Source organism: Somniosus microcephalus, chromosome 27, assembly GCF_052327205.1.
Source record: "Somniosus microcephalus isolate GS21.2 chromosome 27, FLI_Smic_1.0, whole genome shotgun sequence".
In the NCBI taxonomy this organism is placed as follows: Eukaryota; Metazoa; Chordata; class Chondrichthyes; order Squaliformes; family Somniosidae; genus Somniosus; species Somniosus microcephalus.
The window spans coordinates 2,056,659-2,080,039 of NC_141013.1; the positions used below are offsets into that span (position 1 = coordinate 2,056,659).

General features: G+C 49.0%; 1 protein-coding gene across 3 annotated transcripts; it reads left to right on the forward strand.

Moving 5' to 3' along the window:
* Positions 1–1,275: 1,275 nt before the first annotated feature.
* Positions 1,276–20,503, forward strand: LOC147099863 (RNA guanine-N7 methyltransferase activating subunit-like). 3 transcript variants are annotated; one of them, XM_085968345.1, is made up of 3 exons: positions 1,276–1,497; positions 15,440–15,595; positions 17,856–20,503. In XM_085968345.1, exons 2-3 carry the CDS (start codon positions 15,441–15,443, stop codon positions 18,031–18,033), a joined length of 333 nt encoding a protein of 110 aa, XP_085824471.1. In that variant the 5' UTR covers positions 1,276–1,497; position 15,440; the 3' UTR covers positions 18,034–20,503. The 3 variants fall into 3 exon arrangements, with proteins under 3 accessions (XP_085824471.1, XP_085824472.1, XP_085824470.1); XM_085968346.1 differs by lacking the exon at positions 1,276–1,497 and adding an exon at positions 1,533–1,623; XM_085968344.1 differs by lacking the exon at positions 1,276–1,497 and adding an exon at positions 13,858–14,026.
* Positions 20,504–23,381: the final 2,878 nt, after the last annotated feature.

Consider the following 23,381-nt stretch of genomic DNA (forward strand, 5'->3'; position numbering starts at 1 on the left):
CGGGGCAGATCCTCACTCCCGGTGTGAGCGGGGGAGATCCTCACTCCCGGTGTGAGCGGGGGAGATCCTCACTCCCGTTGTGAGCGGGGCAGATCCTCACTCCCGTTGTGAGCGGGGCAGATCCTCACTCCCGGTGTGAGCGGGGCAGATCCTCACTCCCGGTGTGAGCGGGGAGATCCTCACTCCCGGTGTGAGCGGGGGAGATCCTCACTCCCGGTGTGAGCGGGGGAGATCCTCACTCCCGGTGTGAGCGGGGCAGATCCTCACTCCCGGTGTGAGCGGGGCAGATCCTCACTCCCGGTGTGAGCGGGGCAGATCCTCACTCCCGGTGTGAGCGGGGGAGATCCTCACTCCCGGTGTGAGCGGGGCAGATCCTCACTCCCGGTGTGAGCGGGGCAGATCCTCACTCCCGGTCACTCCCGGTGTGAGCGGGGGAGATCCTCACTCCCGGTGTGAGCGGGGGAGATCCTCACTCCCGGTGTGAGCGGGGGAGATCCTCACTCCCGGTGTGAGCGGGGGAGATCCTCACTCCCGGTCACTCCCGGTGTGAGCGGGGGAGATCCTCACTCCCGGTGTGAGCGGGGGAGATCCTCACTCCCGGTGTGAGCGGGGCAGATCCTCCCTCCCGGTGTGAGCGGGGGAGATCCTCACTCCCGGTGTGAGCGGGGGAGATCCTCACTCCCGGTGTGAGCGGGGGAGATCCTCACTCCCGGTGTGAGCGGGGCAGATCCTCACTCCCGGTGTGAGCGGGGGAGATCCTCACTCCCGGTGTGAGCGGGGCAGATCCTCACTCCCGGTGTGAGCGGGGCAGATCCTCACTCCCGGTGTGAGCGGGGCAGATCCTCACTCCCGGTGTGAGCGGGGGAGATCCTCACTCCCGGTGTGAGCGGGGCAGATCCTCACTCCCGGTGTGAGCGGGGGAGATCCTCACTCCCGGTGTGAGCGGGGCAGATCCTCACTCCCGGTGTGAGCGGGGGAGGTCCTCACTCCCGGTGTGAGCGGGGGAGGTCCTCACTCTCGGTGTGAGCGGGGGAGATCCTCACTCCCGGTGTGAGCGGGGGAGATCCTCACTCCCGGTGTGAGCGGGGGAGATCCTCACTCCCGGTGTGAGCGGGGGAGATCCTCACTCCCGGTGTGAGCGGGGCCGATCCTCACTCCCGGTGTGAGCGGGGCCGATCCTCACTCCCGGTGTGAGCGGGGGAGATCCTCACTCCCGGTGTGAGCGGGGGAGATCCTCACTCCCGGTGTGAGCGGGGCCGATCCTCACTCCCGGTGTGAGCGGGGGAGATCCTCACTCCCGATGGTTGAACTATTTAAGACTTGACTTTGCTCCCTGCCCTGATCCAGGGAGATCGGGAGGTGAACCCGGGACAGTCAGTCTGAGAAAGTCAGATTCAAATCTGGGAACAACTTGGAAAATGTTCTGATCTCCTCGATGGGACTCAGGCTGCAATGCCGACTGGAAGCTGTGAGCACAGGCGGTTGTCAGTTCTACTGGTACTGAAATATTCATTTATTTCCTGCAAAACTACTTTAAAAATATCATTTGACGAGATGAGCTGCCTCCTGCCTGACAGAAACCGCGAGGAAAAGGGACGAGAATTCTCCACTTTCATAATTCAGGTCTGGAAATAATGTAAAATATAAATAAAACTGAAGACAAATTCTGATCAGAGCAGCGAATAAACGGCCTTGTGAATTTTGCAAACTTGTTTATGACTTGTTTGCTCCGTCTCATTCTGCAAATTGCAGAATCCCACTGAGCCCAGGCTGACACTTTGTGTTACACAGTCTGCAAATGTCGGTCTGTTAGTCTGTCTCGGTCTGTGATGGTCCGTTACAGTCTGTCTCGGTCTGTGATGGTCCGTTACAGTCTGTCTCGGTCTGTGATGGTCCGTTACAGTCTGTCTCGGTCTGTGATGGTCCGTTACAGTCTGTCTCGGTCTGTGAGGGTCCGTTACAGTCTGTCTCGGTCTGTGAGGGTCCGTTACAGTCTGTCTCGGTCTGTGATGGTCCGTTACAGTCTGTCTCGGTCTGTGAGGGTCCGTTACAGTCTGTCTCGGTCTGTGATGGTCCGTTCCAGTCTGTCTCGGTCTGTGAGGGTCCGTTACAGTCCGTCTCGGTCTGTGATGGTCCGTTACAGTCTGTCTCGGTCTGTGAGGGTCCGTTACAGTCTGTCTCGGTCTGTGATGGTCCGTTACAGTCTGTCTCGGTCTGTGATGGTCCGTTACAGTCTGTCTCGGTCTGTGAGGGTCCGTTACAGTCTGTCTCGGTCTGTGATGGTCCGTTATAGCCTGTCTCGGTCTGTGAGGGTCCGTTACAGTCTGTCTCGGTCTGTGATGGTCTGTTACAGCCTGTCTCGGTCTGTGAGGGTCTGTTACAGTCTGTCATGGAATGTTACAGCCTGTCTCGGTCTGTTACAGTCTGTCTCGGTCTGTTTCGGTCTGTGATGGTCTGTTACAGTCTGTTTCGGTCTGTGATGGTCTGTTTCGGTCTGTTACAGTCTGTCTCGGTCTGTTATGGTCTGTTTCGGTCTGTGATGATCCGTTACAGCCTGTCTTGGTCTGTGATGGTCTGTTACGGTCTGTCTTGGTCTGTGATGATCTGTTACAGTCTGTCTTGGTCTGTGATGATCTGTTACAGTCTGTCTCGGTCTGTTACAGTCTGTCTCGGTCTGTGATGGTCCGTTACAGCCTGTCTTGGTCTGTGATGGTCTGTTACAGTCTGTCTCGGTCTGTGATGGTCCGTTACAGTCTGTCTCAGTCTGTGATGTTCCATTACAGTCTGTCTCGGTCTGTGATGGTCCGTTACAGCCTGTCTCGGTCTGTGATGGTCTGTCTCAGTCTGTGATGGTCCGTTACCGTCTGTCTCAGTCTGTGATGGTCCATTACAGTCTGTCTCGGTCTGTGATGGTCTGTTACAGTCTGTCTCGGTCTGTGATGGTCTGTTACAGTCTGTCTCGGTCTGTGATGATCCGTTACAGTCTGTCTCGGTCTGTGATGGTCTGTTACAGTTGGTCTCCTTCTGTGATTATCTGTTACAGTCTGTCTCGGTCTGTGATGATCCGTTACAGTCTGTCTCGGTCTGTGATGGTCTGTTACAGTCTGTGATGGTCCATTACAGTCTGTCTCGGTCTGTGATGGTCCGTTACAGTCTGTCTCGGTCTGTGATGGTCCATTACAGTCTGTCTCGTCTGTGATGGTCCGTTACAGCCTGTCTCGGTCTGTGATGGCCCGTTACAGCCTGTCTCGGTCTGTGATGGTCCATTACAGTCTGTCTCGTCTGTGATGGTCCGTTACAGCCTGTCTCGGTCTGTGATGGCCCGTTACAGCCTGTCTCGGTCTGTGATGGTCCGTTACAGTCTGTGATGGTCTGTTACAGTCTGTCTCGGTCTGTGATGGTCCGTTACAGTCTGTCTCGGTCTGTGATGGTCTGTTACAGTCTGTCTCGGTCTGTGATGGTCTGTTACAGTCTGTCTCAGTCTGTGATGTTCCATTACAGTCTGTCTCGGTCTGTGATGGTCCGTTACAGCCTGTCTCGGTCTGTGATGGTCTGTCTCGGTCTGTGATGGTCCGTTACCGTCTGTCTCAGTCTGTGATGGTCCATTACAGTCTGTCTCGGTCTGTGATGGTCTGTTACAGTCTGTCTCGGTCTGTGATGGTCTGTTACAGTCTGTCTCGGTCTGTGATGATCCGTTACAGTCTGTCTCGGTCTGTGATGATCCGTTACAGTCTGTCTCGGTCTGTGATGGTCTGTTACAGTCTGTCTCGGTCTGTGATGGTCCGTTACAGTCTGTCTCGGTCTGTGATGGTCCATTACAGTCTGTCTCGTCTGTGATGGTCCGTTACAGCCTGTCTCGGTCTGTGATGGCCCGTTACAGCCTGTCTCGGTCTGTGATGGTCCATTACAGTCTGTCTCGTCTGTGATGGTCCGTTACAGCCTGTCTCGGTCTGTGATGGCCCGTTACAGCCTGTCTCGGTCTGTGATGGTCCGTTACAGTCTGTGATGGTCTGTTACAGTCTGTCTCGGTCTGTGATGGTCCGTTACAGTCTGTCTCGGTCTGTGATGGTCTGTTACAGTCTGTCTCGGTCTGTTACAGCCTGTCTCAGTCTGTGATGGTCTGTTACAGTCTGTTTCAGTCTCTCTGTCTGTTACAGTCTCTGTTTCAGTCTCCCGGTCTGTTACAGTCTCTATTTCAGTCTCTCGGTCTGTTACAGTCTCTGTTACAGTCTCCCGGTCTGTTACAGTCTCTGTTTCAGTCTCCCGTCTGTTACAGTCTCTCGGTCTGTTACAGTCTCTATTTCAGTCTCCCGGTCTGTTACAGTCTCTATTTCAGTCTCTCGGTCTGTTACAGTCTCTGTTACAGTCTCCCGGTCTGTTACAGTCTCTGTTTCAGTCTCCCGGTCTGTTACAGTCTCTGTTTCAGTCTCTCGGCCTGTTACAGTCCCGGTGTTGCCCCCCCGGTACTCACCCCATTTCCGAGCGCTGCCGGTTCTCGGTGCGGGAGTTGTTCGGAGCTCTTGTTGTGTTTTGCCGGTTTTTCAGCCGCTCTGGTCCATGCCGAGCCCGGAGCCCGGGGCTGGCGGAGCTCTCGGCGGGTAGGGGAGCTGCTTCTCCCGTTGGAGGACAGCTCCTGCCGGTTCCCCTCACGCCATGCACCGGCCCGGCTCGGGCTGGGGTGCGGGGAGCTGCCGGTGGCGGTGCCGCTGTCCCGAGTCCCGGTCCCGGTCCCGGCTGCAACCGCCGCGTCTCCCGGTCTCTCGCCAACTGAACGGGGCAGCCCGAGAGAGAGCGCGCCCCCAGGCGGCAGCTCCCTAACCAATATAACCCAGCTAACTACCACTCCACCCTACTGACCCATATAACCAGCTAACTACCACTCCACCCTACTGACCAATATAACCCAGCTAACTACCACTCCACCCTACTGACCAATATAACCCAGCTAACTACCACTCCACCCTACTGACCAATATAACCAGCTAACTACCACTCCACCCTACTGACCAATATAACCCAGCTAACTACCACTCCACCCTACTGACCAATATAACCCAGCTAACTACCACTCCACCCTACTGACCAATATAACCCAGCTAACTACCACTCCACCCTACTGACCAATATAACCCAGCTAACTACCACTCCACCCTACTGACCAATATAACCAGCTAACTACCACTCCACCCTACTGACCAATATAACCAGCTAACTACCACTCCACCCTACTGACCAATATAACCCAGCTAACTACCACTCCACCCTACTGACCAATATAACCAGCTAACTACCACTCCACCCTACTGACCAATATAACCCAGCTAACTACCACTCCACCCTACTGACCAATATAACCAGCTAACTACCACTCCACCCTACTGACCAATATAACCCAGCTAACTACCACTCCACCCTACTGACCAATATAACCCAGCTAACTACCACTCCACCCTACTGACCAATATAACCCAGCTAACTACCACTCCACCCTACTGACCAATATAACCCAGCTAACAACCACCCCACCCTACTGACCAATATAACCCCGCTAACTACCACTCCACCCTACCGACCAATATAACCCAGCTAACTACCACTCCACCCTACTGACCAATATAACCCAGCTAACTACCACTCCATTGTACTAACTGGTACAACCCAGCTAACTACCACACTCCCTACTAACTAATATAATCCGGCTAACTACACCTCACTAACCAATACAACCCAGTAACTACATCTCACTAATATAACCCAGCTAACTACTATTGCACTGTGCTAACTGATACAACCCAGTAACTACACCTCACTAATATAACCAAGCTAACTACACCTCACAAATACAACCCAGCTAACTACCGCTGCACCTACTAATACAACCCAGCTAACTACCACTGTACCCTACTAATACAATTCAGCTAACTACCACTGTCCCCTACTAACTAATACAACTCAGCTAACTACCACTGTACTCAACTAATATAACCCACCTAACTACCATTGCACCCTATTAACTCATACAACCCAGTTAACAACCACAGTACCCAACTAACTAATACAACAAAGCTAACTATCACAGCAACCTACTAATACAGTCCAGCTAACTACAACTGAACCTCACTAATACAACCCAGCTAACACTACATCATACTAACTAATATAACCCAGCTAACTAATACTGCATCTCACTAACTAATAAAACTCAGCTAACACTGCACCTCATTAACTAATAAAACCCAACCAGCTAAAATTTGACCAAGTAACTAAGGAATAAATTATTTATATTACATGGAATATCCGGCCCAGAAACAGGCCATTCAGCCCAACCAGTCCATGCCGGTGTTGATGCTCCACTCGAGCCTCCTCCCTCGTGTAACTCTATCAGTATAACCCTCTATTCCTTTCTCCCTCATGTGTTTATCTAGTTTCCCTTAAATGCATCTATACTATTCGCTTCAACCACTCCCTGTGGGAGCGAGTTCCACATTCTCACCACTCTACAGCGCCTTTCACGACCGCAGGACGTCCCAAAGCGCTTTACAGCCAGTGAAGTACTTTTGAGGTGGTCGTCACTGTTGTAATGTAGGAAACACGGCAGCAATGAGATAAATAATTTGGCTGAGCTTTATTAGTTATGGAGGTTCAATGTTAGCTAGCTGGCCGAGTTGAGTGAATGAGGTATATTGCTAGTTAGATGCCAGCCTTGGCTCAGTGGGTAGCACTCTCTCTCTCACCTCTGAGTTGGAAGGTTGTGGGTTCAAGACCCACTCCTGAGATTTAGCATATAATCCAGGCTGACACTCCTAGTGCAGTACTGAGGGAGCGCTGCACTGTCGGAGGGCCAATACTGAGGGAGCGCCGCACTGTCGGAGGGCCAATACTGAGGGAGCACCGCACTGTCGGAGGGGCAGTACTGAGGGAGCGCCGCACTGTCAGAGGGCCAATACTGAGGGAGCGCTGCACTGTCGGAGGGCCAATACTGAGGGAGCGCCGCACTGTCGGAGGGTCAATACTGAGGGAGCACCACACTGTCGGAGGGCCAATACTGAGGGAGCGCCGCACTGTCGGAGGGCCAATACTGAGGGAGCACCGCACTGTCGGAGGGGCAGTACTGAGGGAGCACCGCACTGTCGGAGGGGCAGTACTGAGGGAGTGTCGCACTGTCGGAGGGGCAGTATTGAGGGAGTGCTGTACTGTCGGAGGTGCTGTCTTTTGGATGAGATATTAAACCGAGGCCCTGTCTGCCCTCTCAATTGGATGTAAAAGATCCCTGGCACTATTTCGAAGAAGAGCAGGGGAGTTCTCCCTGGTGTCCTGGGCCAATATTTATCCCTCAACCAACATCACTAAAACAGATACATTACTGTTTGTGGGAGCTTGCTGTGCACCAATTGGCTGCTGTGTTTCCTACATTACAACGCTGGCTATACTTCAAAAGTACTTCACTGGCTGTAAAGCACTTTAGGACGTCCCGAGGTCGTGAAAGCCGCTATATAAATGCAACTCTTCTTTATATTTGATCTCAGTTGGCCCACATTGGAGGCAATGTGTGATGAATTACCAGAGCTTAAATTGGAAGTTCAACAATCCATTGTCATGTAATATTTTGCAAAATTCTAAGCAGTTGCTTTAAGAAGAGCATAGGCACTGCCGTGGCTCGGGAATGGGTCCCCTCTCGGCCCCACTGAGGCGGGAATGGTGAGGGATGGGAACATAAAGGAACAGGAACAAACTTATAAAATTATTGGTCAAATGCATTGCAAAATCCCACTGAACAAGAAAACGTAGCGATTGTGATCAACCACACAGGGTTAATATTATCTCAGTCAGCCACTGCCTCTCCTCACCCACACACACACACACTCCCTGCTCACTGACTGCAGCAGCCTTACCCATTTAGATCACCCACCCATCCACTGACCACCCAGCCAATGACCACACACGCACTGCCCTCACATGCACTGCCTACCCACCCACTGACCACCCATCCAGGCATGGTCTCACTCGTTCTTTCTCTTGCAAACTCGAAGCAACATCGATTCTAACCTCTGCAAAGAGCAACTCAGCCTGAAATGAAACACAATCCTGTGTTTTTTTAGCTCATGTATAATTAACAATACATTCCCCTTCAATGGGATTTCCACCACTCAGAAATTTGCATCTTCAGTCCCGAAGACATTCTCCCGCCCACTCACAAAACCCTTGCTTATGATTCAAATCCCTCGCACAACATCAGCTCACACAGAAGTACAGTAACAGCCGTTGGTGAAAAGCGAGGCTCCCTCTACAATACTGAGACCTCGTATTCAGATCAGACACAAAGCAGAGATGAGCAGCTCCTACATAAAGATTCCTTTCCAATATATTTTCTTTAAAGTCCTCACTGCTTTTTAATCTCGATCTTTTCAGCCCATTTCCCCATGAAACATTGAACAGAAAGATCTAGAAAGCTGAATTATTTGCTTTCCCCAAACTATGGAGCCACTCTAACTCCTTGAGTTATTGTGTGATATTTACTCTTTAAAACTGTTCCGGTATAAACTCCACGCCAAACTTCTTTGGGTTATCATTGTGAAGTGAGGAGAGCTTTTCACTAGTATACTCACTGATCTCCCTTGGCATTGCACATGGCGAGTCAAGACCTGGTGTAGTCGTCAGGTGAAGGGGAGTTAGTTAGCGGAAGATAATCGGACCAAGGCAGAACAGTATGCCACCACAATCTGTAATCTCATGGCCTGGTACTCTCCTCACTCTGTGATCACCACCAAGCCAGAAGGCCGACCCTGGGTCAATGTGGAGCGTGTGTCAGGAGCAGTACCAGGCTTATCTTAGAATGAGGGATGAAGGTAGTCAATCTACTACACAGGGCCACCTGCCTGCTTAACACCCAAAGCAGTCGGCTATGGAGGGAGCTAAAAGGACCCAAAATGCTCTGTAGCCCTACTACATCCAGTCAAGAATGTTGGCGGACAATTTATTGGGTATCGCTTGGGTATCTATCAATGCACCCTCAAATATTACCATGGGGGCATGGCCTGTTCAAATGCGCGGTACCTTTAAATTTGCACCGGGCACAGTATCTTCAATGGGACAGCTTGTGAGTGGACTGTGAGGTACCTTCACAGATTGCCGCAAGGCTGCACACCCGTGCAGCTTACAGGGAACATTGTTATCTATACAAAGCATTTTTGCCGTGTTATCACTGTTGGAATTGCTCATGGGCAGTGCATTGCACATCCACCTGAGAGAGCAGACGGGGCCTCGGTTTTAACGTCTCATCCAAAAGACGGCACCTCTGACAGTGCAGCACTCCTTCAGTACTGCACTGGAGTGTCAGCCTGGATTCTGTGCTCTAGTCTCCAGAGTGGGATTTCAACCCACAACCTTCTGACTCAGAGGCGAGTGTGCTACCCACTGAGCCACATAAAAAAATAGGAGCAGGAGTCGGCCATTCGGCCCTTCGAGCCTGCTCCGCCATTCAATATAATCATGGCTGATCCTCTATCTCAATACCATATTCCCGCTCTCTCCCCATATCCCTTGATGCCTTTTGTGTCTAGAAATCTATCTATCTCCTTCTTAAATATATTCAGTGACTTGGCCTCCACAGCCTTCTGTGGTAGAGAATTCCACAGGTTCACCACCCTCTGAGTGAAGAAATTTCTCCTCATCTCAGTCCTAAATGTCCTACCCCGTATCCTGAGACTGTGACCCCTGGTTCTAGACCCCCCCAGCCAGGGGAAACATCCTCCCTGCATCCAGTCTGTCTAGCCCTGTCAGAATTTTATACCTTTCAATGAGATCCCCTCTCAATCTTCTAAACTCTAGTGAATACAGGCCTAGTCGACCCAATCTCTCCTCATACGACAGTCCTGCCATCCCAGGAATCAGTCTGGTGAACCTTCGCTGCACTCCCTCTATGGCAAGTATATCCTTTCTTAGGTAAGGAGACCAAAACTGCACACAGTACTCCAGGTGTGGTCTCACCAAGGCCCTGTATAACTGTAGTAAGACATCCTTGCTCCTGTACTCAAATCCTCTTGCAATGAAGGTCAACATACCATTTGCCTTCCTAACTACTTGCTGCACCTGCATGTTTGCTTTCAGTGACTGGTGTACAAGGACACCCAGGTCCCTTTGTATGTCAATATTTCCCAATCTATCGTGTCGTCAGCAAACTTGGAAATATTACATTTGGTTCCCTCATCCAAATCATTGATATATATTGTGAATAGCTGGGGCCCAAGCACTGATCCCTGTGGTACCCCACTAGTCACCGCCTGCCACCCCGAAAAAGACCCATTTATTCCTACTCTCTGTTTCCTGTCTGTTAACCAATTTTCAATCCATGCCAGTATATTACCCCCAATCCCATGTGCTTTAATTTTGCACACTAACCTCTTATGTGGGACTTTATCAAAGGCCTTCTGAAAATCCAAATACACCACATCCACTGGTTCTCCCTTATCTATTCTACCAGTTACATCCTCAAAAAACTCCAGTAGGTTTGTCAAACACGATTTCCCTTTCATAAATCCGTGTTAACTTTGTCTAATCCCGTTGCTATTTTCTAAGTGTCCTGTTATCACGTCCTTTATAATAGACTCTAGCATTTTCCCTACTACTGATGTTAGACTAACCGGTCTGTAGTTCCCTGTTTTCTCTCTCTCTCCTTTTTTAAATAGTGGGGTTACATTTGCCACCCTCCAATCTGCAGGAACTGTTCCATAATCTATAGAATTTTGGAAGATGACAACCAATGCAGCCACTATTTCCATGGCTACCTCTTTTAGTACTCTGGGATGCAGATTATCAGGCCCTGGGGATTTATCAGCTTTCAGTCCCATTAATTTCTCCAGCACTATTTTTTTACTAATACTAATTTCCTTTAATTCCTCCTCACTAGACCCTTGGTTCCCTAGCATTTCTGGGAAGTTATTTGTGTCCTCTTCCGTGAAGACAGAACCAAAGTATTTGTTTAATACGGCTAGAAGCACAAAGGAAATTGGACAACAAACATCATGTGACTACCTAAGGCAGTGGCAGACAACTCAAGGAACAGGATCCATTCTTCTCACTCCTTCCTTGAGTTCTCAACATGGATTAACCCACTTTCCCCTTTCAGATACCGACATACCTGCAATTTCAGAATTTTCATCTCTAACACCCTCGCTTAGCTGATCAGCAACATTCATAAATAAACCCCATTAGCGCTTTTTTGAATTTTGCTTCCATTTAACAGGAATGAATACAGATGACATTTACCCGTCCTGCAGTGATTATCCGATCTGCTCCAACACTACCGGAGTTCTCAAGCTGAGCAGCTGTAGTTCTGCCGTCTTTCAGAGATAATTACAGGCACCTTTAAATTGCAGCAAATAAGAACCGAACACAAAAATGAACAGCAATCGGTGCTGAGCTTCCCTACTGGATCGCCAGCGCTGTCGATGGAGTTCGGCAGCTGCTGGGTCCTGATGGATGGACAACCTGCCCTGAATTTAGAGATTAGATCTGGAATATTATATTCATTTAGTCGCACAGTTTTGGCAGTCTTTGCATCCATTTTGTGGCAGTAAAATTAATTCTGAATTTGCTGTTCCTCCCACTGTGAAGATTAAATTGCCAAGAGCTGTTATATGTGGATTGGAAACTGCTGATTAAAATAGTCAGTATGAAAATCTTTGTGTCACAGTCCAACTAATGTAGCAATTCAACATAAACAATAACAGAAAATACTGAAACCAGCGCCTGGATAGAAGCAAATAGATTCTGAAATATGCTGTTGTCACCGCTTGAATTTAGAGTGTGTTTGCTGTCTTAAGGACATAGAATTTTAAACTGGTGAATATTCTGTCTTTGTGTCAGAGCATGTTATCTTTGATTGAGCGGATGTCAGACACTATGTTTAAGAGTCTCCAAACTAGGTTACTGAGAAATCTACTCAGGTAGAGTCTCTATCCAATGAGGAGTCACACTCTCTCCCCTCACGGACACATCCCACCTCCAAAGTCCAAAGGCTTGAGGGGCAGGTTGGCTAAGCTAGTGCGACCATAGGTCCTGTTGAAAATTAACCAGCTAAAATCATGCAGCCTACCAGCAGAGGCCTGACGAGCTTCCCACGACCTGTTTAGCAAGGCCATCCGACTTGTTAAACCAACAACAACTTACATTATTATAGCGCCTTTAACGTAGTAAAACGTCCCAAGGTGCTTCACAGGAGTGAGTATCAAACAAAATTTGAATCTGAGCCAAAAGAGACAGTAGGACAGGTAGGTTTTAAGGAACATCAAACGAAGATAGAGAGGCGGAGAGGTTTAGGGAGGGAATTCCAGAGTTTAATGCCAAGGCAGCTGAAGGCACGGCCGCCACTGGTGGCACGATGGAAATCAGGGATGCGCAGGAGGCCAGAATTGGAGGAGCGCGGAGGTCTCGGGGGCGGGGGGTGTTGTCGGGCTGGAGATTACAGAGATAGGGAGGGGCGAGGCCATGGAGGGATTTGAACACAAGAATGTGAATTTTAAAATCGAGGCGTTGGCAGACCAGGAGTCAATGTAGGTCAGCGAGCACAGGGACGATGGGTGAACGGGACTCGGTGCGAGCAGTGTTATGGAACCGAGTGGGAAGAATTTCAGGCCACAGTGACTGCTCTACTCTTCCAACTTCCATTAGTGAGCCAGGCTGGCTTTTTATTGTTTGTTCCTGGGGTGTGGGCAATGCTGGCAGCAGTTATTGCCCATCCCAATTGCCCTGAGAGCATTAAGTGTCAATCAGGTGGTTGACCATCAACACCACCCTGGACCTGCCTGCTTCAGCCATCGAGTTAAGATTCTCCCACAGGGGGTGACTTGGTTTCCGAACTTCCAGCGATGGCTGCCAATTTACAGATGGACAAGCTGATAAAACTAGCGTGGCCTCAATTCACCAGGTTTCCTGTGGGGCAATGAGACGAGATATTGTACCTATCTCAGAAGATCAACGTTTGCTAAATCCAGCAGCAAACAGTGGATGACACAGGGGCAGGGCAGAGGATGTGATCATGGCTGGAATCTTGAGCACTAAATCCAGGCTGACAATCCAGTGCAGTACTAAGGGAATGCTGCACTGTCGGAGGGGCTGTACTGAGGGAGTGCCGCACTGTTGGAGAGGCAGTACTGAGGGAACGGCGCACTGTCGGAGGGTCATTACTGAGGGAGCGCTGCATTGTCGGGAGGGGCAGTACTGAGGGAATGGCACACTGTCGGAGGGGCAGTGCTGAGAGAACGCGGCACTGTCGGAGGGGCTTTACTGAGGAAGTGCCGGATGTCAGAGGGACAGTACTGAGGGAGCGCCGCACTGTCGGAGGGGTGGTACTGAGGGAGCGCCGCACTGTTGGAGGGTCAGTACTGGGGGAGCGCCACACTGTCGGAGGGGTGGTACTGAGGGAGTGCTGCACTGTCAGAGGGGCAATTCTGAGGGAGCGCCACACTGTCGGAGGGGCAGTACTGAGGGAGCGCCGCACTGTCGGAGGGGCAGTACTGAGGGAGCGCCGCACTGTGGGAGGGGCGGTACTGAGGGAGCGCTGCACTGTCGGAGGGGCAGTACTTAGGGAGCGCCGCACTGTGGGAGGGGCGGTACTGAGGGAGCGCCGCACTGTCGGAGGGGCAGTACTGAGGGAGCGCCGCACTGTCGGAGGGGCGGTGCTGAGGGAGCGCCGCACTGTCGGCGGGGCAGTCTTTCAGAGAAGATATTAAACCTAAGCACCTCCCGGTTAAAATGCCTTTTTTCCCCCCAATCTGCAATGTTTTTATAACTAATAAATGAAAATGTACAAATACATTTAAAAAGCGCTTTGTTTAAAGGCCTGTTCGCTGTTTCCCGAGTGTCAGGGCGCGGACTCAGTGAACGGGCCACTTTCACCGGCGCCATCTTGGGCTGAGTCCGAGGCTCGGGGGACCGGAAATACCGAGACTCCGGGGACGGATTTGGAGGCTGCACCCGGAACCAGAAAATACAACTTTGGGTCGGCGGCTGAGGAGAAACGGCTGAGGTTAGGCCCTGAGCCTCGGGCTTCCCGAGGGACCGGTTGCCGCTCTGGGGTTGGGGTTTGAGGCCCGAATGCGCTCACCGGCCGCGCAGCCCTGGGCCTCGGGTGGTGGTGAAGAGTCTCCCAGAAACATTCACCTGTTCTCTCCGCACAAACCCCGGCCTGTAGTCCTGGTCATTTCTACAGCGCCTTTCACGACCACCGGACGTCCCAAAACGCTTTACAAACGTATAAAATTCTGACAGGGTTAGACAGACTGGATGCAGGGAGGATGTTTCCCCTGGCTGGGGGGCCTAGAACCAGGGGTCAGTCTCAGGATACAGGGTAGGACTGAGATGAGGAGAAATTTCTTCACTCAGAGGGTGGTGAACCTGTGGAATTCTCTACCACAGAAGGCTGTGGCGGCCGAGTCACTGAATATATTTAAGAAGGAGATAGATTTCTAGACACAAAAGGCATCAAGGGGTATGGGGAGAGAGCGGGAATATGGTATTGAGATAGAGGATCAGCCATGATCATATTGAATGGCGGAGCAGGCTCGAATGGCCGACTCCTGCTCCTATTTTTCTATGTTTCAATTAAGTACTTTTTGAAGTGTAGTCACTGTTGTAATGTGGGAAACGCAGCAGGCAATTTGCGCACAGCAAGCTCCCACAAACAGCAATCTGATAATGACCAGATAATTTGTTTTTAGTGATGTTGGTTGAGGGATAAATATTGGCCACAGGACACCGGGGAGAACTCCCCTGCTCCTCTTCAAAATAGTGCTATGGGCTCTTTTACATCCACCTGAGAGAGCAGACGGTGCCTCGGTTTAATGTCTCATCTGAAAGGTGGCACCTCCGACAGTGCAGCGCTCCCTCAGCACTGCCCCTCTGACAGTGCAGCACTCCCCCAGCACTGCACTGGGAGTGTCAGCCTAGCTTTATGTGCTCAAGTCTCTGGAGTGGGACTTGAACCCAGAATCTTCTGACTGAGAGGTGAGAGAGAGTGAAACCCACTGAGCCACGGCTGACACATAAAACAGTTTTATGGTCTCACTAGATCAGTTTGGATGTGAAGGGCCTTCAGCCCAGTCGATCTGTTCCATCCACAATGCCAACCCTGCTCTCTTGAGGCTACAATGTGTTTTTATTAGCCTGGCCTCAATTACCATCCCAGCTGTTGATCCGCTCTGTGCACACGCACTCTTAAGCACTGGGCAGTGATCAGGTCTGGGAGCCCTTGCTAGTCACCCCCAGCCCACTAGTGCCCCAACTGCCTGAGATATGATTGAAGCTGGGACCTTCTGGTCTTTGTGGCTGAGCATGATATGAGAGGAGCCTGCCATCCACAGCTTTCGAGGGAGCTAGGTCTTGTTTTAAAAGCTGAAGGAATTTGTCTCTTGTAAAGGTTTCCTGCTCTTTCCTTCCTTAGAATGTCGAGTGAAGCAGAAACTGCTCCAAACTACGAGGAAATGTTTGCTCATCGGTTCACAGCGGCCGATGAAGAGTATCAGGAAATCGTGAAGAGCCCCACTGATCCACCACCGATTGTAGAGGACTGGAGGGGCCGAGCTGGTGGTAACCGCAGGTACACAGCAGCTGCATCTCCTCGCCAGACTTAATACCAGCAAACGCCAAAGTTAAATTCTAGAACGGTCCCAGCAGATTGGAAGGTTGCAAATGTAACACCGCTATTCAAGAAAGGAGGGAGAGAAAAAACAGGGAACTACAGGCCAGTTAGCCTGACATCAGTCATCGGGAAAATGCTGGAACCCATTGTTAAGGAAGTGGTATCAGAGCACTTAGAAAATCATAACATGATTAGGCAGAGTCAACATGGTTTATGAAAGGGAAATCGTGTTTGACAAATTTATTAGTTTTTTGAGGATGTAACTAGCAGGGTAGATAAAGGGGAACCAGTGGATGTAGTATATTTGGATTTCCAAAAGGCATTCAATAAGGTGCCACATAAAAGGTTATTGCACAAGGTTAGGGCTCATGGGGTTGGGGGTAATAGAGTAGCATGGATAGAGGATTGGTTAACGGACAGAAAACAGAGAGTAGAGATAAACGGATCTTTTTCAGGTTGGCAGGCTGTAACTAGTGGGGTGCCGCAAGGATCAGTGTTGGGGCCTCAGCTATTTACAATCTATATTAATGACCTAGATGAAGGGACCGATTGTAATGTATCCAAGTTTGTTGATGATACAAAACTAGGTGGGACAGTAAGCTGTGAGGAGAACACAGAGCCTGCAAAGGGATATAGATAGACTGAGTGAGTGGGTAGTAAGGTGGCAGATGGTGTATAATGTAGGGAAATGTGAGGTTATTCACTTTGGTAGGAAGAATAGAAAAACAATATTTTTTAAATGGTGAGAAACTTTCAAATGTTGGTGTTCAGAGAGATTTGGGTGTCCTTGTGCAAGAAACACAGAAAGCTAGCATGCAGGTACAGCAAGCAATAAGGAAGGCAAATGGCATGTTGGCCTTTATTGCAAGGAGGTTGGAGTATAAGAGTAAGGAAGTCTTGCTACAATTGTACAGGGCCTTGGTGAGACCACACCTGGAGTACTGTGCACAGTTTTGGTCTCCTTATCTAAGGAAGGATACTTGCCTTGGAGGCGGTGCAACGAAGGTTCACTAGATTGGTTCCTGGGATGAGAGGGCTGTCCTATGATGAGAGATTATGTAGAATGGGCCGATACTTTCTGGAGTTTAGAAGAATGAGAGGTGATCTCATTGAAACATACAAGGTTCTGAAGGGGATTGACAGGGTAGATGCTGAGAGGTTGTTTCCCCCTGGCTGGAGTGTCTAGAACTAGGGGGCATAGTCTCAGGATAGGGGTCGGCCATTTAAGACCAAGATGGGGAGGAATTTCTTCACTCGGAGGGTGGTAAATCTTTGGAATTCTCTGCCCCAGAGGGCTGTGAATACTGAGTCTTTGAGGATATTCAAGGCTGAGATCGAAAGATTTTTGGACTCTAGGGGAATCAAGGGATATGGAGATCGGGCAGGAAAGTGGAGTTGAAGTCGATGATCAGCCATGATTTCATTGAATGGCGGAGCAGGCTCGAGGGGCCGAATGGCCGACTCCTGCTCCTATTTCTTATGTTCTTAAAGTGTTTGTATTACAGGGCTCAGAGTGTGGGAAATAGTTGGGGAATTAGAAGCCATTATGTCAGAGGAAGATACAGATTTAACAGCACGAACAGAAACATGTCTTCAAACTGGGCAGGAGTGGGAACTAAATATCTCAGGTTATAATATTTTTCAGGCTGGACGGAATAGGTAAGAAAGAAGGAGATGGTGTAGCGATATTGGTGAATGGGGGAATACCTGCTGGAGAGATGGACTGGGCTACAGAAAAGGTTCAGACAATATCAGTATAGTTACAGATTAAAAAGGGATTATTTCATTAGTGGGGGTGTACTACAGACCCGCTAATCATGGGAGGGAAATGGAAGAGGAAATCTCTAGACAGATCAGGGAGATGAATAGGAATAACAGAATTATTGTTCCTGGAGATTTTTAGCAGCCACATATGATTGAGATGGGGAGTAAATGAATGGAACTCCTAAAATGTGTGCCGAACTCTCCATCCTCAAGCAGTCTATTCATGTACCTACACCAGTGGTGTTGCTAAATCTGGTCATGAGTAAGAAGATAGTTCATGAGATGAGTTAAATGTGGGCAAGCAGCTTGGGAGTAGTGATTGTAATAAGTAGGATTTGGAAAAGTTAACGTGCAGCATTTAGAATGTCCTTCTGTTGCAGTCCCAGCATTAAATAATTTTGCGGTGTAAAGTCAGATCAACGTCTGTTTGAGATTTTTGACCTTTTATTTTTAGGTCGCAAGACTACAGACCGTACAGGGGACGGGATGACAATTACAACTGGTCAAATAACCGACAGTGGCATGGGAGAGATCGGGGCTACAATCGATCTCCAGCTCAGCACCACGGGCCGTATGAATCATACAGTCACGGCTCTAATTCACACTGGCAGTCCAACCACCATCGCTACTGATTCTGAGCCGTGATTGGATCGCTCCGCTGTGCAAAACAGCACAGTAACTAACGTCAGACGGGGAAACTGATTCAAACGGTCTAATTTTAAAGAGGGCCTTTGTTATCAGTGTTACTACCATTAGTTAGGTTGGTGGTTGGGGTTGGGGGTGGGGGGGTTATAGTTTGTGTGTGGCCACAGTGGCTGAATGTCGCCCAGCACTGTGTATGGGGAACTCGTGTCTCTCGGTTAACTAGCCCTTGTACGTTGGTCGCAATGTGCTGTCATGGAATGGTGTTGGAATCTTGGAATGTCGATATCAGGGAGACACTGATCACAGGCCGGGCCCCCTCTTCCTGCTCCCCAAAATCATAGTGGGAGGTATCTGCTGATGCCCAGTCTGCGGGGCGACACTGAGGAGGCCGGGCAGCAGGCTGCTTATCTGCCCTTGGCTGGAGAACGGTGCATTGACAAACTGAGGCAAAGAGAATCAAATGTCTATGAGAATTAACTTCCGCCATCCAGTTTACTCTTGGCCTGTTTAACAGGTCAGTGCTGAGGAACAGGCTCGGCTGAACCTGATTCGGAATAAAATCAATGGCGATCTCCTCGGGCAGGATACTGTGATTAAACAGGATCACTGCATCCTTCCTGAGTCAATCTCCACTGATTCAGCTCCCTCACCACCGGGGCTAGTTACTCCAAACAAAGACTATTGGCTCCTTGTACTTCAGACAGCCCGTGACCCGGTTATATGGTACGGTGTGAGGAGAAACAGGCAAAGAGAATCCGATGTCTCCAACTGTTACTGACCCTTATAATTCTGGAAGTGCAATATGGAAATAACTATGTGAGGTGATGGGAGGATTCCTAGCTATTTAAAAGCCTCTGGTAGCGAGACCCCCTTTTTAGTTCAACTGTGGCCTGTGTTACATGTGTTGAAAGTTTAGTAATGTTGGTTTATTTTGGTGTTTGACAGAAATATTTAAACCGTTGGAACTCAGGCGATCTGACTTTCTGGACATTTAGTTGTTACAAGTTCTGAAGGTTTTCAATGAGTAAAATCTGCACCAGGATCCTGTGCACTTGCTTCTAAAGTTCCACGGGTGAAGGGATGACGTGTGAAGCCTTGTGTGAATCCACCATCACCCCGGTATAATGTGACATCTGTTACCACTTCAAATCACGGCTTCTAGCTCCCTCCCTGCAATTACAATTTCCTTACTTGTAGGTGATAACCGAGGTGTCGAACTTATTTGAAGACAGTTTCTTCCTGTTGTAGACGGTTGTGAAGTTCAACTGTTTGGAGCATAGGTTGATTTTAGCAAAGTGCGGTGTGTGTTTTTGCAATGCTAAGCTCTGCTCTGTGTAGGTGGCTGTGATTGGCAGGAGTGGGTCAGTGGGTGTGAATACACCAGATGACTCACTGAAATTAATCTCCACATCGAGGGAATTGAAATATCTTGATGGGATGCACTCAGGATAACGAGGCGACTCTCCGCCTCCTACCTGAATGCTGGCAGGCAGTTTAATTTGGAGCAAGTGTTCAGCCGCGCTCTCATTGTTGATTGAGGAGTGAGGGCAGTATCTCGTCAGATCGCCACTGCTGGGACACTGGAATCCTGCAGCTCCTATAGCTCAGGATCTATTCCTCTCTGGCCTATCCTGTTGTTTTGAAGTTGGGTTTGAATACAGGATCATTTCTAGTTGGCCTTACTGCCCACTTCACTTTGTGCTCGAACCAACTTGTGATCGAAGGCTGTTATTGTGAATCTCTCTCAGAAACAGGAGCTGAAAGTTTCTTTCTTTTTAAATGTCTTTTTTTTAAAGTGATCTTTAAGGTAGGAGTGTGTTTTTCTTTTTCTTGTTAGCTGGAAATGCAGCTCTGTAATCAGCTGAAATGTCGCTGTCAGTGGAATCTTCCCCTCGACTGCCAGGGTTCGAAGGGCAGGCATCACTCAGTATCACTGGACTCTGTGCTAATAATTGTGTAATAACGGTTGTTAATTGACCTCACTGTTCCTTCGGTGTTGCCAGGGTTACCAGACTATCCCATCGTGCCGTGACACCGGTACTTTTTATTAGCAGTACCCCATTTTAAGATGGGGGTTCAGGCAATTCAACCAGGGCAGTATCACAGCCAAACACAATCCTTGCCTGATCTCCACCCGTGCGCCGTTCCAGCCAGGAGTGGGAATGGGAAGCCTGGCTGACTTTGTTCCCCACCACGGGCATTGATTCCCAATTATGCCCCAACTACATCCATGACTGAGTCCAGCTCCCAGCACAGTCTGGGACTCCGACTGGGCCTGTGCTGGCTGGGTGACTCAGTGCCACAGCAACTGGTGCACTGACGCTCCGAGACCTGACCGACACTGGAAGACTAGTTTACACTGAATGTTCCCTGTTGAGATTGTTTCTTTCTGTATTTTTATACACCTGAATCTTTCAAATATGAACAAAGTACAAATAAACAGAAATCCTGAGTGTGCATCTAACGCCTGATTCTATTTAATATATTTATAGCATAGCTTAAACGTTTAGAATCAGTCAAAATTTGAATATCCTCAAAACTGGCTTCAGGATAACGAGGTCTACACAGTGCAACAGCACCAAGCAGTAAATCAGTAAACACCGATTGTGATGCCAATCTGTGTTTTAAGAGCCTGATTTTTGGGGGAGGGGAGTTCCACAGGTTTGAGTAGAATAAATTGACTTGTGTTTCTGTAACACCTTTTACAACTTCAGGACGTCCCAAAGCGCTTTACAGCCAATGAAGTACTTTTAAAGTGTGGTCACTTGCAATGTAGGAAAGTCGGACTTGGCAATTCTTGGTTCGGCTACTCAGCCACAAACTTCTGTGTTTCTCCTGAATTCTGTCTCTGATTGGCAGGCACCAAGGGACTAGGTGTGAGAGAGCTCAAGAATAATCTTACTGATGGATTAAAAGTAATGGATGGAATTTCCTCCTGAACCTTGATGACCGTGCTGGGAAAGCACATTCCTAACATTTACCTTCTATAATTTGCTGGCATTCTCCTGCTTAGTTTCTGCAGATTATCTGGTTGAATGAAAGACTTCAATTTCTATAGCGCCTTTCACGACCTCAGGACGTCCCAAAGTGCTTTACAGCCAATGATATACTTCTGAAGTGTAGTCACTGTTGTAGTGTAGGAAATGTGGCAGGCAATTTGCCCACAGCAAGGTCCCACAAACAGCAATGAGATCTGTTTTGATGGCGTTGGTTAAGGGATGAATGTTAGTCAAGACACAGAGATCTCCCCTGCTTTCTTCCGAGAAAGTGCCATGGGATCTTTAACACCCACCTGAACAAGGAGATGGGACCTCAGTTTAACGTCTTATCCAAGTGACCGCTTCTGACAATGCAGCACTCCCTCAGTACTGTGTTGAAATGTCAGTCCAGATTATGTGCTGAAGTCTGTAATGGGGCTTGAACTGATTTCGAGGTGAGATTGCTCGCAGCTCAGCAAAACAGACAGCAGAAAATAATTTAAGCAAAGCTTTGCTTTTAATCCGTACCCACACATTTTTAGTTTAGTTCCTCCAAGGTTCCTTAAGGAGGGAACGATACATTCAACACGAAATAGACCAGACACTTGGCCAAAGATGGAGCCTTGCGTTCTATGACAGGCTGAGAGCGCTGGCATTAATAACCCGAATACAGCTAATCCATCCGAAATAGTGAAAGGAATCAATAAATGGCAGCTTCACAAATCCTTTACAGCAAAACAGCAGGACTGAAAACAAGCAAGGCAGGACCTTCATTGTACAAAACCCCAGAATGGGCAAGAGGTCATCTTGTCAGAGAGGATTAGGTAGAACCAGGTATCTCAGGGCAGGCAGTTAAGATAATGGTTGAGATGAAGGAATCCGAGGAATCTAAAACAGAGCAAGGATAGGATAAAGATAGCATGGGATGGATTAGGTCAAGAGTTATTAGAGGGATCTGAGTGCAGATGTAGTGTAATGAAGGTGCTGAGGAGGAGAAGGTGTTAAATTAGTGTTTGAGGATGTGAATTGTAAGAAAGAAAAATACAGGAAAAAGCAGAATTCTGCAAATCTGAAATAAAAACAGAAAATGCCGGAAACAAGCAGCATAATTTAAATCCCTGCTTTTGGGGTGAGTTGTCGGTCCCAGTCCAATTCCTAGTGAGCTCGGGCCCACAAGACAAACTCACCCTAATTTGGTAAAAAGCTGACAGACTCAGTCAGAGCTCGCGTAGACGCTGTGGGAAATGTAAAACTAGTGCAGGAGGGAGTGCCAAGTCCTGGATGGTGTTGAGCTGTCCAGAGAAGTGGTGAGTTTCCAGCACACTCCTGACCTAAGCCTTTTAGGTGGTGGAGAGGCTTTGGGAAGTCAGTAGGTGAGCCACTTGCTGCAGAATACCCTCTGACCTGCTCTAGTAGCCATGGTGTTAATATGGCTGGTCCAGTTCAGCTTCTGGTCAATGGTGACCCCCCAGGATGTTGGGGGAGGGCTCGATGACGCTAGTGCCACTGACCGTTAGAGGGAGATGGCTGGCCTTTCTCTCGTTTCAGATGGTCATCACCTGCACTGATGTGTTAACAGCTTCAACCGCTAACATTGATCATTTTGATCATCACAACATTTATGTTTGACTTAGAGCGGAGAAGGTTAAGGGGAGACTTGACAGAGGTATTCAAAATGAGGAAGGGTTTTGATAGGGTAAATAAGGAGAAACTGTTTCCATTGGCAGAAGGGTTGGTAACCAGAGACAGATAGATTTAAGGTGATTGGCAAAAGAACCAGAGACAAGATGAGAATTTCTTACACAGCGTGTTGTTGTGATCGAGACTGCGCTGTCTGAAAGGGCGGTGGAAGCAGATTCAATAGTAACTTTCAAAAGGGAATTGGATAAATACTTGAAAAGGAAAAATTTGCAGGACTGTGGGGAAAGAGCAGGGGAGTGGGATTAATTGGATAGCTCGACCAAAGAGCCAGCACAGGCACGATGGGCCGAATAGCCTCCTGTGCTGTATCATTCTATGCAAAAATAACATTTTATTTTGATTGTATGCTAATGAGAAGGAGTGAAAGTGAACACAGCACGCGGAGTCGAGCTGCAGTTTGGCGTCTGGTGTGGCCTTTGGCCGGGGCCCTGATCTCCGGTGCCGCTGGGGATGGATTGATTGGGCTAACACCAAGCCACTTCTGTTAAAGCCACTTCCACCGACTCAGCCCATGTGTAATCAACTGAGAGAAGTGCAGAGGAAGAAGTGGGATTGACGTATGAAACAGTTCATTAGCACCAGTCAGAGTTTATGTAGACGTAGCCCAGCTGTTAACTCTCATTAATGGTGATTTCATGAACATGATGTGCATCCAT

Excerpts from the sequence above, each read along its gene's own strand:
- LOC147099863 (XM_085968345.1), top strand. The coding sequence starts at position 15,441 with ATGTCGAGTGAAGCAGAAACTGCTCCAAACTACGAGGAAATGTTTGCT. Across the intron at positions 15,596-17,855 it reads CGAGCTGGTGGTAACCGCAG|GTCGCAAGACTACAGACCGT; the intron begins GTACACAGCAGC and ends TTTTATTTTTAG.